Source organism: Macadamia integrifolia, chromosome 4, assembly GCF_013358625.1.
Source record: "Macadamia integrifolia cultivar HAES 741 chromosome 4, SCU_Mint_v3, whole genome shotgun sequence".
Lineage (NCBI taxonomy): Eukaryota > Viridiplantae > Streptophyta > Magnoliopsida > Proteales > Proteaceae > Macadamia > Macadamia integrifolia.
Genome location: NC_056560.1, coordinates 10,501,018 through 10,517,885, shown reverse-complemented (window position 1 = coordinate 10,517,885; position 16,868 = coordinate 10,501,018). Strand labels below are relative to the sequence as shown.

Sequence of the window (16,868 nt, the reverse complement as noted above, 5' to 3'; positions counted from 1 at the left end):
ATTTTACTTTCAATACTAAGATGAGGAAATGACTTAGATTGATATTTACTTGACTAGGAATTAAGGTCAGAGATGGTTGTGTAGTGGAACTGAGCAATCATGCTCATATCTCTCTCCTATTCTTTCAGGTTTCTTTTAGCAATTATGTTAGAATTGGACCACCCTTCCATAGGTTGCAAGTGGTCCAAAGGATTTGTATCACTTGATTCCGTTATGGACTTTTTAGGCATCACCTTGGTATGTCCTGTTAGCTAGGTTATGCACTGGCTGTTATAGAGGCAGGCGTTCTCTCAGGCTGCAGGTTCTTTTTAAGCATCTTCCTTTTGAGGGTTGAAGTTGGTGAGTACCTTGTTACCCAAGAAGCGGTATTGGGAGAGAAACAAAGGAAGCTGGCATAAGGACATGGATATCTTTATCGTAGAATATGAATTTTATTGCATCAATCATCTGCTGATTGATCGATGCATTGGTAATAGGTTTCGGACCAATAGGTCACTTAAGAAATGGGCCCCCCAGATTATACTGCATAATCAGAAAGAAAATCTTATAAGCAACTTTGTGCTTCATTGCCAAGGCACTTCTAAAAGAGTTAGCTTTAGGACCACTCCCCCACTGGGGTTATAGTTTCAAACATTTGCACAGAATTCCCCACCCGATTTATGCAGTTGGTCCCCTGTTGAAGTATCCTCATGCATTCTGTTGCCTGCCAGTTTATTCCGGTGAAACTGTCAGCAACCTTTTAAGGTATACCATCTATTTTTTATTTATTTTGGTGGATGGCGGAATTACATTGGATTAAAGAAACAAGAAAGAGCTTAGTGACCATCTTCTAAGAGAGAGAGGTAAGGTTAAAAGTAATAATTTTTGGGGAAGGGTGGATTGATGATCAAGGTCTGCTTCTGATGCCAGATTGGATGAGCTATCTGTCATATGGCCATCAATGTTATTGTTATGGCTGGTTTAAAGCTTTCCCTTACCTTATCAAATATATGAAAAATGCCGCTTCTTATCTTAGTTTTTATTTTTTTTTGGGGGTGGGGGGGGGTTGGGGGGTGGAGTGGTTGGTGCTGAAGAAGCCAGTTTGTGCATACATACAGGTTAGATATTTCCAAAAAAAAAAAAATGTTAGGCATGTATCACAAGTTGTGGTAGTTGATGGCTTTTATTACTATGAGTTAGTACTCATTTGAGTCCCTTGTCTACTGAAAGTTTGGAAAGAAACAAAAAATTAGGCAATTGTCACTAGTTAGGTATACTAAAGTAGATAGTGGGTCACAGGTTGGATCTATACCTGCTATATGATGTTGTGGCTTTTTTCTTTGGTGGAGTCCCTTAATTCTTTTCAGGAAACCAGTCTCAGTTTCATCATTTGCACAAGCCCTTTCCAATGCTTTACATTATTTCCTTGTCTGAGCAGCATTAAGCTACTTTGTTGTAGGTTTCACAATGCAAAGAATTCATATTGCGATTAGATTTGTAACTAAAATATGTTTATGCTTACGTAAATGATCTGTTAAATTCCCATCCCCTGAACTCTGTTACATTTGCATCTAAAGAGTGATTAGCTTCTGTAAAGATCGTTACAACACTATGGTTGATCTACTGGATGCAGCTTATCTGCCACTTTACGTAACATAATTTCAGCCTTTGATTCAATCTGTGGTGTTTATATATTTACTATGATGCTGTTTCCCCTCCCTTCCCCCACCTCCACACCCCTCTCCCCCCCACCCCAAAAGAGTTTCCTGTGTTTCAAGTTGGCAAAAGTTGTCACCCAAGGTATAGAGAGAATCTCTTCATCCATGTGTTCTGAAGCTCAGATGAGGCTCTTGGAATAGTGACTCATCATCATACGATTTCATCATTAATTTTCACCCACTATTGTTGATGATCAAAAGTGTCCTCTGTTTCATTGCATTTGAGTTGTGGGTGATGATGGTAGGTTTCTTAGTATTGGTGAAATCGCTTCTTTTTGTTTTAGAGAGAGAGAGAGAGAGAGAGAGTGTGTGTATTGCACCTGTATTGGATTGTATCAGATCATATTGATCCCGTAATTGGACCATAGATACCTACCGATATTTAAAACCCTGCCAAATATCAAGAGATAGAAGAAGGGGCAAAAAGAGGGATGAAATGGTAGAGATGAAGATTGGGTTGAGCTTTAAAGGGCATAATTTATAATCCCACCAATAACGACATGCTATGTGGCTGGCACGTCATTATCAGAAGATGTAGAAAGTGACATGTCAAGGAAACAGAAGCTGTCTCCACTCTCCTGTCCCACTAGGTAGTAGGAGTCCCACTTGAAGTTAAGTAAATGTCAGTCTTCATCTCTCCTTCCTGTGAGGCTGTGAGGCTGTGAGCAATGAGCAGTGGATTACAGTGCAAAGGGTTCGTGTACCAACTAGAATTAGGCGGTGAAATAAATGGAGGAGGGAACATGTGGTGGAGGCCTGGAGGGTGAAGGCGTGGAGCCATACATACTTGAAGGCCTTATTTGAGTTTCAGGAGGACCAAAGTTGCTGCTTACGTAAGTGTTGGGGACTCACAGTAAGTGTCGATGCTTAGCAGCTCAGGAGTCGGGACAATCTACGTAGAGCCAAGTTTCGCACCATTAAGGTAAAAGTCATGTACGGTGGTGCCGTATTTAGTAAATTAGGGTTTAATTATAATACGCAAATAATTTTTTTTTAAACATGAATGTATTTATCCGTATATTTTTAAATAATCTGAAAATATATATATTTTATATTATCTGATAAATGCTATAATATATAAAAGAAATTTATTTTCAAACATCCTTTGACCAATTTTTTTTATTGAAAATCTTGGGTTATGTTTGGTTGTAAGGAAAATTAAAGGGAAGGGAAGTGAAATTTTTATACTTAATAAATAAATATATGTAATTATTATCTGTGTGATTTTAACATTAACTTAAAATCATTTCATATTTGGTTATAAAATTCCACTTTACTTTGCATCCAAAATCCTTTGCTATAATATGTAAAATATATCACTACTAAATATGGTTAAAAAAATTAAATAAATTATACAATCATATGAGGTAATGATTATAAATATTTCTTTTTAAAGTATGAAAACTTCCCTTCCCTTCCCTTCCCTTCCCTTTAAATTTCCATTGCAACCAAACAGAGCCTTGGTTTTCGTTCCTTCATTCTTCCGTCGATACGAACCTTTCTTCCATTCTTTCAAATCAAGTAGCCATTCACTGTAATTGAGGGGTTACTAGTAAGGTGAAAAACTAGGTCAAGCGTCTCCCTTTGTGTTCATGGTTTTCTTGTTGCATAGTGCGAATTATTCTTCCTTTTTTTATCCCTCAGATCTTTATAATATGATTGCAATTGTTGGTATGCATTCTTGGAATAGATTATGGGTTTACAACGAATTTAGAAATCCGATTTTTTTCTATTTTTTTGTTTTAGAATGTGTTCTAGGATAAGAATTTATTCATACCAAACACAACCCAAAATTGTACTTAGTCACCACCATTTTTTCCCTATAGGCGAGATTCACCTTTATTAGAAAAGAAAGTAAAATACGGGGAATCATACAAGATCTCCTAAGCTACAAACTAAAGTTTCTACATAGGAAGAAACAAAGAGAAAGGGTTCAAATCCTCTATGGTGAGTGGTAGTGAGGATCCAATGGTTGGGAGGGTTCCGGTATGCATCCCAACCGTTGGATCCTCATTGTCACTCACCACCTCACCGTAGAGGATTTTTATGCAAAAAGAAAGAGGTTAACATACATTAGAGGGGATAACCCCCTAACTGGAGAAAGATAGAATTGGCGTTGAAAGATCAACGTCACCTCCAAACTGTCTCTTCAACCTCTTCTCAGATTAGTCTACAAAGCATGCACGTCCTATCTCCAATAGGGTGGATTTAGTGTACGAGATTTCCACCACTGCGAATTTTGGGTTTGGATAATAATCTACTAAACTTTGCCCCTGTTTCAAGGGAAGGCTATTTCCCAGTCCACCTATCTTCCAACCAGAAAAATGTTTTGAACAGATTCATTTCTCTTACCTCTCACCCCCCCCCCCCCCCCCCAAAAAAAAAAAAGAAGGAAAATTTACCGCCCCACCCCTTGAAGAATGCCACAATGATAAGACCACCCCCTCTGTTTCACCAAATTATTCTTAGACCCCCTACCGTTAGTCAATGTTGAGTATGGAGTCAAAATGACCATTATACCCTTACCCTTAAAAAACTCTTGTTTTAACCATTATACCAAAAACCCTATCAATTCGATTTTTAACCCATTATACTTACCTTCATCGAGAGACGATGAACTTCCCATTGCTAATGAAGGACTGAGAAAGGTGTTTGTTCATCATCGGTGAGGTATCTCTCTCTTTCTCTCACTCTTATTCTCTATCTGGATTTATAGCAACTAGCAAGATTCCAGACTTTAGGAAAAAATTCAGCAAGTAAGATCTAGGCACCCAGACAAGGCGTCCCCTTTTGTTTCTCCAGATTTGATTGTTTTCGCGATTCCATATCTCCATTAATCTCCTTCTTCCTCCGATTGTCGAAACCCCATGCATGTAGTCAATCAGAGACTTCACGCCCTCTGACTGAAGAACAATCTCTACTTCTTCTTTTGGGTATACCGTCTGAAAGTTCCATCAAATCATATAACCATTTAAGAAATAATTCTATATTGGATAGAATTGAAGATTCAAGCAATTCGTATAGTTGAATTTTTGAACTTACTTCTAGTTTTTTTTAGTTCAAAGTACGCCCTCCAACAGTTGTAAGATGCATCTCCCTTTAGCGTTGAACAATAATCTGAACAAGTGGGGGCGGGGAGTGTAAAAGAATTAAGCAACCATAGAAAATCCATGTCGCATTCGAAGTCCAAAATTAAGAACTCCCCCTAGTGTTCTACCTCACGACACAAAATATCAGAGAGAGAGAGAGAGAGAGAGAGAGAGAGAGATGAAACAGAGCAAATACACAGGCTATGAAATCACGTCATAACTGATATTAGATCTCAAAACTAGACACTCAAATTTCAAAATTAAGCTTCTCCTGTTGTTGCTGAAGCAGAAGAAAAGAACCCAACATTCCTTCGCACGTATGGTTACATGTATTGCAGGCACCTGGATATGATGAAAATACTTTCTGATACCATGTAAATTTTTATCCTAAAATTTGAACTGATAGGTAAAGGGATTGGGGTTGTAGACACCCTCAGGGCTTCAATAATAGAAAAACCCCTAAACCAAAATCCTTCTGGTAATCAAATGAATTCTGACAAAGCATAAGATGTTAAATGTTGTCAAAGAAATGATGATGAAATTTGTTGGGGCTTTGGTGATGCTATCTTTTTTGCTCTGAAGAATTGGAGTGACTTGCAATCATACATGGATTGAATAGGCATCTAAACTTTTGAGGGTGGGGACAGCCTCTCAGTGAGATATGTTGGGTGTAGTGAAGAGATAATGACATTTTCACCAAAAAAAAAAAANAAACTCCGAATCATCACGTGAAGACCTTCCTTGCTGGTCACAAGCTCGGCCTACAAGAGCTTGTGTACCCTCACAGCAAATAAAAGATAGTCACCCCCTTCACACCTTTCTTTGCAGTAAAACAAGCTTTCTTCAGGAACTCCATCATATTAGCCCATAACTTTGCCCTCACACGGACAAACACACACACACATCTACCTACCTCATCATCCTCAAAAGTGGGCATAAACCATCTTCACCGACAAAGACGAGATCTGCCACCTCCATCTGAAGAATCTGAACCATCCATTTGATTGACATCTCTTGGGTTATCTACCCATGGTAGAGACTAGAGAAGATCAATCTGGTGATTTCATGCACATAATTATCAAACACTACATCCTTCTACTTACAGTCAAAATCTCATTGATCAAGCAATTAGGTTGATACAAAAGGAGGTTAAACTAAAGCCTGTCCTTGTGCGTCCTTTAGTCAAGGAGGGTTACATTGAACAAACTAAAGGTGCGTCTATATGCAAACAGGTCATGTTCATTTTCAACACGAGTCATTTTTTAGCCCAAATAGACCAAAGCAAGACCCAATCCTCACATGGAAACTTAGCCTTTTCAACCATAAGGACCATAATTCAAATTCATACCTATTCTGTACTAGGCAAATTTTGTTTTGTTACTGTTGGTGAAAAGATGCTAAAATAAATAAATTCGGACATATATAGCAAACATGTGTGTGTGTGTGTGTGTGTGAGAGAGAGAGAGAGAGAGAGAGAGAGAGCATATATCAATTTGCTCAGATCCTACAAACTGTGAAACAAAATACTATTATGAGGGGTACCCTGTGCTTAGCAGGTTCTTATTTCATTCATATTCTTTTTGTTGGTAGGCAAGCTTGGCCTTGACCTGTTAACTTGACCTTAAGCCTCAAGATTGTGATCTAGTAAAGTTATCTGTTAGGTGGAGGTTCTCCAAGGTACATAAGAGGGGCTGCGAGTTAATTAGTAGCTAGTGTGGAACTAAACTCCCAACATTCCTTAGCACGTATGGTAACATGTATTGCAGGCACCTGGATATGATGAAAATACTTTCTGATACCATGTAAATTTTTATCCTAAAATTTGAACTAATAGGTAAAGGGATTGGGGTTGTAGACACCCTCAGGTCTTCAATAATAGAAAAACCCCTAAACCAAAATCCTTCTGGTAATCAAATGAATTCTGACAAAGCATAAGATGTTAAATGTTGTCAAAGAAATGATGATGAAATTTGTTGGGGCTTTGGTGATGCTATCTTTTTTGCTCTGAAGAATTGGAGTGACTTGCAATCATACATGGATTGAATAGGCATCTAAACTTTTGAGGGTGGGGACTGCCTCTCAGTGAGATATGTTGGGTGTAGTGAAGAGATAATGACATTTTTACCCAAAAAAAAAAAAGAGATAGTGACATTTGATCACCCAAAGGGTATATATCTTTTCCTGCTTAAATGACCGAAGGCCCTACTTCAAGCCAATATAGATATCTCATCAAAAGCCAATAATATATACTCAATATGGATACTCCTAACCCCTATTATTCTCTCCCTACTTTATCCAAATACCAATCAAGATGCAAATATCTTCACTTCCTATAACCCCTATTATTCGCTCCTTACTTTATCCAAGTACCAATCAAGATGCAAATATCTTCACTTCCAATGTCTCCCAAACTTATGCCCAACTCTCAAGAACTAATTGATTTCACTTCTTTGAGCTGTACAGAAGGGATGTCACATGGGAATATGACCTAGTGGATGAGATGGTCATTGCAAAGTAGGAAACTTTGTGGCATCAATGGTAATTATCTTCCATACTCATACGGCACTATCAATTGACTTTTCCTTCATGTTCCCTTCCAACAGATCAGATCCACCTACTAAAGTCCTACAACTAGAGATGACAAAGGGTGGGGTACGGTAGTGCAATGAACACCACCCACAAATCTTCGTGCACATGATATATACCCGGTCCAGTCAGTGGCATCTTTGAATCGTTGTACTTTGCATTTTCTTCTCTCATTTCTTAGGCATCATCTGATGACATTTTCAGAAATACGTTTTTACGTTTTTCTATTCTTAGAAATGGAGAAACAGGGTAAAAAGCATTTGGTAAAAGTATTTCGTTTCACTTGTTTTTAGAATTAGAAATAAAAATTTATGATTCTAGAAATGCCCTGGACGAAACAAGTTTAACTTGTTTTTGCGTTTCTAGAAACGAGTTGTGCCCAACTAATTACCCCCGTGCCCGATAAGAGTGCCTTATCAAATTGCTGCCCAGACCCTTCATCATGCTTCTCCTCTGAAGTAAAGAACAACAGTGGAGGTGCATTCCTCTACAACTCCTTTGCAACCTCACTCTTCCAATCTCTTCTGCAAGTCTCGTGAATTTGCTACTCCCGTGAACCCTCTTTAACCAGTCTGAGTGGTCTTATCGCTTTCCAACTTGTGATTCCTGCAAGATTCTTCTTCGATACCTCTCGTCGACCTTCAAAAACCTACTTGCAACCTCAAATCTCTCTAGATCAAGCTTCGGTTCCCATATCCCCGTGCTACTCTCCAAAATTCTGCAAGGTATGACCCTGTTCTTTCCAAGTTCCATTGAACCCTAAAATACATGTGTGTAAAGGATTGAATAGCTTTAAATGATGTTGGTTTTTTGAAACGTTTTTTGTTCCCAGAAACGGTTTATCGAACACCCAAAAATCCGTTTTTGCTCCCACAAACATTATCAAAGATCACCAAAATATGAATGGCAAAGAGCATGGTTCAAGTAAGCGGAATCGGCAATGGAATCAGTCTCCATAGATTTTGATTTTAATTTCAACCAAAATTGATTGGAATCGGCCTTAACACTAAAAGTCAAGTATGAACCAACACATCCAAAGATACTGCAAACACTCTGAATATCTAGAAATGATACATTGGAAGAATCTTTTGGGGTCTTCATTATCAATAGTTTGATTTGTTTCACTCTTATATTTTTCAAGAGGGAAAAAGATGTCTGAGAATTGTTTCACGGATCTGAATCGATAACATGACCATTCAAACTATTGACGGGCACTTCATGATATTGTATAATTATGTAATTATGTAGTGTAAAAATCAAATGTAGAAAACTGAGTGGCAGTAATATGTACCCTCATCCAGTTGGTGAAAGTTCTTCACATGTTTGGAGGCCAACTGGTAGTAGGTAAGTAGGGACCTATCTTATAATATGGATAGTTGAATCAACAAGGCAGTTCAAGGACATAACCATAGGAATGTACGATCCCCAAATCCATCAAAGACCAAAAATTTCATATATATATATATATATATATATTCTCCGTTGTAATGAACGTACAGGAATACAAATAATTCACATTGGTTATTGCCTTTCAGTCACAATGTGATATCAATGTGGGGTGACTAAATTAAAAATGAATATGGCACCTTCTTTTTTTTTTAAATTATTATTTATTATTATATCTTTATGGTGAAGCCTATTTAGATAGATGTCCAGGACTGGTTTTTTTTTGGGGGAAATTTACTGTGCACCTCCCCTTGAGAATGCCACAATGATAAGACATCCTCTCTGTTTCATCAAATTATTTTCAAACCCCCTACTGTCAGTCACTGTCAATGAATATACTATAGTTGCTGATGTCAGCAACTATATTTTATTTTAAATATCAAAATGCCCTTATGAAATAGGAAGTACCAAAAATACCCTTACCAGAGGTTAATATTTCTTTACCCAAATCAAATCTGGAGAAACAGAATGTGACACCTTGTCCGGTGCCACACGGATTGCCGAAATCAACGGAAGAGCTTGAAGATGAAGAGCTAAAATGCAATAGAGACTCCCCAGAAGTTATCAAAGACCTTTCCATAGGTTTTATTGGTTGTAACTGTCCAATTAATCTCTAATTTTCTTTGATTCTTCGAATGGTTTGTTTAATTTTTGTCAAGTTTCATGAAATTAATGTGAAACGAGTTGTGTTTGTGGAAATGGATTGTTACGAAAAGGACCCCTCAACCAGGATTGTTCTCTCCACTACCGCTAACCCACAACCCCTCTTATGTACCTTGGAGCACCTCCACCTACCAGATAACTTTACTAGATCACAATCTTGAGGCTTAAGGTCGAGTTAACAGGTCAAGGCCCAGCTTGCCTACCAACAAAAAGAATATGAATGAAATCAGAACCTGCTAAGCACAGGATACCCCTCATAATAGTATTTTGTTTCACAGTTTGTAGGATTTGAGCAAAATGATATATGCTCTCTCTCTCTCTCTCTCTCTCTCTCTCACACACACACACACACGCATGTTTGCTATATATGTCCGAATTTATTTATTTTAGCATCTTTTCACCAACAGTAACAAAACAAAATTTGCCTAGTACAGAATAGGTATGAATTTGAATTATGGTCCTTATGGTTGAAAAGGCTAAGTTTCCATGTGAGGATTGGGTCTTGCTTTGGTCTATTTGGGCTAAAAAATGACTCGTGTTGAAAATGAACATGACCTGTTTGCATATAGACGCACCTTTAGTTTGTTCAATGTAACCCTCCTTGACTAAAGGACGCACAAGGACAGGCTTTAGTTTAACCTCCTTTTGTATCAACCTAATTGCTCGATCAATGAGATTTTGACTGTGAGTAGAAGGATGTAGTGTTTGATAATTATGTGCATGAAATCACCAGATTGATCTTCTCTAGTCTCTACCATGGGTAGATAACCCAAGAGATGTCTATCAAATGGATGGTTCAGATTCTTCAGATGGAGGTGGCAGATCTCCTCTTTGTCGGTGAAGATGGTTTATGCCCACTTTTGAGGATGATGAGGTAGGTAGATGTGTGTGTGTGTTTGTCCGTGTGAGGGCAAAGTTATGGGCTAATATGATGGAGTTCCTGAAGAAAGCTTGTTTTACTGCAAAGAAAGGTGTGAAGGGGGTGACTATCTTTTATTTGCTGTGAGGGTACACAAGCTCTTGTAGGCCGAGCTTGTGACCAGCAAGGAAGGTCTTCACGTGATGATTCGGAGTTTTTCTCAGTGGGGAAGTTTACCCCTGACAATATTTTCAAGAATTGAACAACTTTCACTTCAAAATTGCTTCCATCTCTCTCTCTCTCTCTCTCTCTCTCTCACACACACACACACACACTCTAAGGCTACTAACAAAGACCCATGTCTTCTATGAAGCAGGCTAATCATTTGGTGTGTGCTGTTGGGCATTTGCACTTGTACCTTCAAGTCCCTCCTCCATTTTCTCCTCTTTCATATTACCCTAGATTTGTGAGTGGTGAGGTGAAGCTAGTTTCATGGTAACCAGCTCCTTCAAACTGGCCCTCCATTAAGTGAACTAACAAGTAAAGGCAGAGATGGTGGAGGAGATAAAAAAACAGAAATAATATGGCCAAATATACATACAACCCCACTCATTCAATGAAGTTCAAAACAAGCTTGAAGGGGTGACTACTGCAGATTGCAGGAACTGTAAATTGCATCAAGAGTACTAGTTATGGAAGTTCATGGGTTTCTCATATTAGTGCCGGTGAAGGGGAACAAATTATATGTATCCATGTATGCCGAAACAGAAGAGAAAGAATCATATATTAAACCTTGTTGTTGGAAAATGTGGATTCCATTTCATCTGCGTGGAAAGCAGAAGCTCCAGTCTTGATAATTTATCATTTGTTTTAGAGATAGATTCGACCCACAGCCCAAGCAACACTGAAATTTAGGTTATAGGACATATCTGCAAAATCATCCTGTTTCTTTGGACCTTTTCTAGACGGACCTTAGACTAACTAGTGCTTTGTTTATTTGGATCTCTTTTTCTTCTTTTAAATGCATTCAGTGATCAATGCTCTCTAGTCTAGTTCTTTGTTTCTTTCTTTTAAATTAATTAATATCTAGTTATATAAATAAACAAGTGAGTATCAAACATTCCAGAGATAAATAACTAATAACATGGAAGCTCTTGGCCTCCTCTCTCTCTCTCTCAGAGATATAGTAAGTGCAGTCCATGGCTAAGAATGAAAGGGGTTTTTGTAACACATTGATCAAGTAGTATTTTACGATTATTGGGCATATGACCTTGGGAATGGCTTCTCCCCCCTGAAACTTGGGTTGGACGTCATTACTCTCTCTCTTAAGAGTAATGTAAGTTTGAATTTTATATGTAGGTATACGTATAAGGGTTTGGGAAGGATGGGAAGAGCAGAGACTGCACTTGCTTTGTATGAGGAAAAGGATGGGACAGTCCACACCTGTTGTCTTGAACCAGAGACTGTCCTGCCATCCTTCCCTTCCCATACCTACTTCTCTCCAATTTGATCCTATCTCTTTCTCTTACCATACAAATTAAATGGTTACTCTTATTAAAATAAAAACAAAGGTGTAAACGAAACAGATACGATTCCTCCACTCTCACAGTCTCACCACACACACCACAAGACATTAGTAGTCCACTAGCTCTCGATAAATCCAAATCTCTCATGCAGCCCATGACACCTCTTTGGCTCTTTTGTTTACATCACTACTTCAGAGTTCAGACTCTGTCGCCAGCCACTGTTTCACCCTGTCTACGGTGTCGTACCTTCATGGACATTATCATTCTATACATTCATCTTATATTATTAGACTACAATAAAAAATAAAAAAAACATACCCATTTGAATCTCTCTCTCTCTCTCTCTCTCGGGTATTTTGCCTCCTTGGATAGAAGAAGCCAAAGAGCAAAAATATTAGACAACAAACGTCAGTCCTTATCAATAGATAGAGGAGACAAAGTTCTGGGTAATATGGTAAATTCAGATTGATGGCTTTTTCTGTACATAAATATATTTTTTCTATTTCACTCTTTCTACGGTCATTTTCTTGGTGTGTGAATGGTCAAAGAAGACTCAAGAGGGGGATGGACCCTAGCTCTAATGGTCCGGCAAGCTTTCTTGGTGTCAGGAAGAGAAATTAACACACTAGATCTCTCAAGCTATCACTGAAAGTGAAAGCACCCCCTTTGGTCAGCATGAAGTTGCAGATACACACAGGCAGAAACAGAGAGAGAGAGAGAGAGAAGTCTCTCTTCTCTGGTCATTTTCCAGAATGTGAGAGGGATCTGTCTTGGCATTCGTCTCTCTCTCTTCCTACCCACTGAGACACTGAATTGTACAAGTACACTTATAATTTTGGCTAACTCTTTCTTCCGTATAAAGTCATGTATCTTTCCATGTAGGTGTGCATCTTGTGTACAAAAGAGAGTGTGAGTGTGAGCCTGTAAGGTATTCCACTATTCCTAGAAATCATGAAGAGAATGAGGAAAGATTATATGGTACTACCAGTTCACAAAGCGGCCTCCAATGGCCACCATTCACCGGCCTTTTTACATCATTGGCCAGTTTTGTGCAGTCAGAAAAGAAGAATGCACACATCGATTCTTACAGTGGGAATAACGTAGAAATGTTTCATCCGTTTGGGAGAGGTGTGGATGAATGAGATCACAATCTAGAGATTCAATAAGAAAACCCATATTTGGATTCATATGGTTTGAAGAACCTCTTTCACTCACTTGGATCTTCTCAGTTGTTCTTATTTACACTCTCTTCTAAAGTTAGGGTTAACAACTAGTAGTTATTGCTACCAATTTATAGACAGAAGACAGACAAAAATTTTAATTAAGAATAATTAATGTCTCTCCCATAATAAAGCATAATTGCAAATAAGTCCACACATGAAATATTATTTTACACTAAGGCTATTAACTGGAAAGTTCATTACCATTTAGGGAGATCACTTCCTATATTAGGGTTTATCCAAACCCATCAGTGAATACCCTTCCATTAATCCAAACCTATACAATGATTGTGCTAACCCTATTACATGAGAAAACATTACAATAAAAACTAATATTCAGTTTAACCATGGCTGAGAAGATTGTGGATGTACTGGTAAGAAGTTGGTTTGGTTTTTTAACATCCATCTATATGGAAGAGTGGATCAGGTTCTTGTACGGGATTGATCCACATAGATAGATCCATCCGTACAAAAATGGTTCTCGTACAAGAACCTGATCCACACTCTCTATATGGTTGATTGAGAGCAATCTATTGGTGGGAACTCTTCCGTGGCCATTTGTGTCGATGGAACCATCTGAATTCTGAACCCATGGATCAAGAACCTTGTCATCATTTCAAAGGTAAGGGAGAAGTTACCTAGGATGAAATGAGCAGAAATAACTGTCAGGAACGGTGAGTAAACTCAGAACAAGTGACTAGGGCATATACATATGTACACTTTAGGGAGAAAGAGAAGAGGATCTACTGATTCTACTCGGTGAGTCTGATAGATGTGTATGTTTTGGTCTTCCTGATGTTTAATAATTGGGATAAGAAAGAGGAAAAGGTGATGAACAGTTCTGAATGGTGGGGTAATTGAAAGAGGGGTCGTTTGGAATCGGGAAGAAAAGGTGGACCCCATCATAGGATATTGTTCATTTTCTTAAGCATAATTTATAATGTTCTCAGCGAGCTCTCTATATCTGTGAGAGAGAGAGAGAGAGAGGTATAAATGTGGGTAGTCCCAGTTGGTTGCCTCAGACTTGGAGGATAGGACGTTGGGTGCTTCTTTCTTATAGAGAGATAGAAGAGAGGAAGTTGTAATCTGAAAGGTTGATGGAGGAACAGCTTAACCCATTAGCCGCCACACATCTCCTTCAACAGACTTTGAGAAGCTTATGTATTCATGAAAACTCTCAATGGGTTTATGCTGTGTTCTGGAGGATCTTGCCTAGAAATTATCCACCACCAAAGTGAGTGAAAAAAAAAAAAAAACCCTACAAAAACTTCTAAAAGATTATATTCCATCACATCACTTAGGGAAAAAGAACACCAAATATCTGATATCAATCATTTTTTTTCTTCTCATATCTTCTTTTATGCCTCTTACAGATGGGACGTACCAGGAGGAGCCTATGACAGGTCAAGAGGAAACAGGAGGAACTGGTATTCACTTGGATCTTCATTAAACATAAGTAGTCTTTGCATTATTCTCCTTGTTGTAGCTATATTGCACCAGGGTTGACACTTCCAATGGTTGAGATATATATGCTAGGATTCTAGTATGGGAGGATGGGTTCTGCAATTTTGCAGCTTCAACCGCCGAGATCGAGTCCAGCAATTGCCCAGACTCCTCTGTATATGGAAACTTCGAATTCCAACACCTCAAAGGCCTGCAACCTGAGCTTTTCTTCAAGATGTCCCATGAAATCTACAACTATGGAGAAGGGTAAGTGAACTTCCATTCAAAAGCTCTTCAAGTGATGCTCTCATGGGTAGATATCAGCTGAAATGATGGTGGTTTTCTGTGGCCAGTTTGATTGGAAAGGTGGCTGCAGATCACAGCCATAAGTGGGTATTCAAGGAGCCAGGTGATCAAGAAATCAACTTCCTCTCTGCATGGCATAACCAAGGAGACTTGGTAAATACCTAAAACATACTCATGATTTCTAAAGTCTAGTTTCTTTTTGTGACTCTTAAATCTGACTTCCTATTTCCCCTTCTTCAAAATTTCTTTCAAACTATCAGCATCCAAGGACATGGGAAGCTCAGTTCCAGTGTGGCATCAAGGTTTATATATGAACTCTCTATTAATCCTTCCTTTGCAACTTTCACTGAAACATGAAAATTTTCTTCCACTAATTTCTTCCCATGATCCTGCAGACCATTGCTTTGATTGCAGTCAGAGAAGGTGTTGTTCAATTAGGAGCACTTCACAAGGTCTCTCTCTCTCTCTCTCTCTCATCATAACTTTTCCATATTGGTCTCCTCATTCAATGTAATGAAGGTGATGAAAGACCTGAGTTATGATTCTCCAAGTTCATCATGAATTGCTAACTTTTCCATCTTGCGTCCTCATTCAATGTATTCAAGGTGGTAGAAGACCCGAGCTACGTTGTTCTACTGAGAAAGAAGTTCAGTTATCTGGAGAGCATCCCAGGTGTACTCCTACCACATCCATCATCTTCAGCATTCCCCTTCAAGGTCGAGGGATGCAGTAGTGCAGCAGACACTTGGCCAGGTAACTCGGCACTCACCGCCCCGACAATAACAGCGATGACAAACGAATTTTACAATCAGTATGGTCAGCCTGTAAAGATCACTCCGTCCATGAGCAGCCTTGAAGCACTTCTCTCAAAGCTCCCGTCTGTGGTGCCCTCACCGTCCCCATCCTCATCGGGATACTCTGGGTCGTCACCGCAGCTTCTATTGTCATACCAACCACCACCATCATCGTCCCAATACTGTGATACATCACCACACCAGCCATTGGAATTGATGGGGAAGGAGAAGCTGGCCAAGGAAGTGATAGACGAGGAATATGGAGAAGGGAGAGAGAGAACCCAGAGTAGCAGTTCCATGTCATCATATCATTATCACCATCATCATCAGTACCATCACCACCTAAACTTAAGCAACAACAGGCCCAACAAAGAACCCTAACTGATATGGATAGAGAGAGAGTCTGGGGGTGTTAGCACCAAAGACTAAGGTTCAAGAATCTAATGACAGGGATGGCAACTTAGGTTAAAACAATTAGTTTGGGGTGGGGCTTGGGTAAGGGCTTGAAACTTGTAAGACACCAACCATAGAATAGGGTCATAAGTTGTACTAAGAGGGCACCAAAGGATCTCACTCAAAACGAAGCACTAATGAAAAGGTAATACCTCTCTGATGTTTGGTGAATAGCTAGTTTTTTTTGTGTTGCTATGTAAGCAGGACTGCTTAAGACCAGGAGGCAAGCATTGTTTCATTTTTCTTTTGTTTATATTCAATAAGTTCAACATAGCTTTAAGTGCAGTGGTATGGAAAAATAATTAAAATTGGTGGACCCAATTCTTTTTTTTTTTTTTTTTTGGGTACAGAATTCTTGTAGTAATAGCTAGGAAAGTAGTCACTTGAACCCAGACTTTTGAGGTCAAAAGGCTATCATCTGCTCCAAGAGAATCAAGTGAAAGTGATTTAGGGACCAGTCTCTTATAGGATCATCTCAAGAGAAAGCTATTTAACTCTATTTGGTATATGCTTCATTAATGTCATATTAAGTAGAAAGGAAGCTCAAGAATCTGTGTAGGTTTTAGCTTTTGAGTAGAATACCAAGCAGGATTCAAATGTGGACTCAACATCTGCACTGTGTTAAGAAAATGCTTCCAGCATCAGGTTTGCTGACAAAAACTCAATAGATACATGGAAGTAAAAAAAAAAAAAAAAAGCAGCGAAATATTTCAAATAATAAATAAGAAGAAGCATCTGTTCCACCAAAAAAAAAAAAAAGGTTAACAGAGTTTATTTCTTCCTCAT

General features: G+C 38.6%; 1 protein-coding gene and 1 long non-coding RNA gene across 3 annotated transcripts; one reads left to right on the top strand and one right to left on the bottom strand.

Moving 5' to 3' along the window:
* Window positions 1-4,147: 4,147 nt before the first annotated feature.
* On the bottom strand, window positions 4,148-5,250 carry LOC122075729. The gene is made up of 3 exons (XR_006139337.1): window positions 5,008-5,250; window positions 4,740-4,814; window positions 4,148-4,639 (listed from the first exon to the last, which is right to left on the bottom strand). It is a non-coding gene; the product is annotated as an uncharacterized LOC122075729 (long non-coding RNA).
* An 8,826-nt stretch (window positions 5,251-14,076) lies between these two features.
* Window positions 14,077-16,367, top strand: LOC122077246 (protein RICE SALT SENSITIVE 3-like). Of its 2 annotated transcripts, none has more exons than XM_042643131.1 (7): window positions 14,077-14,320; window positions 14,460-14,513; window positions 14,623-14,796; window positions 14,883-14,988; window positions 15,096-15,137; window positions 15,231-15,287; window positions 15,441-16,367. In XM_042643131.1, the coding sequence occupies exons 1-7, from the start codon at window positions 14,184-14,186 to the stop codon at window positions 16,008-16,010; spliced, it is 1,140 nt and encodes a 379-aa protein (XP_042499065.1). In that variant the 5' UTR covers window positions 14,077-14,183; the 3' UTR covers window positions 16,011-16,367. The 2 variants fall into 2 exon arrangements, with proteins under 2 accessions (XP_042499065.1, XP_042499066.1); XM_042643132.1 differs by having other exon boundaries at window positions 14,116-14,320; window positions 14,610-14,796.
* Window positions 16,368-16,868: the final 501 nt, after the last annotated feature.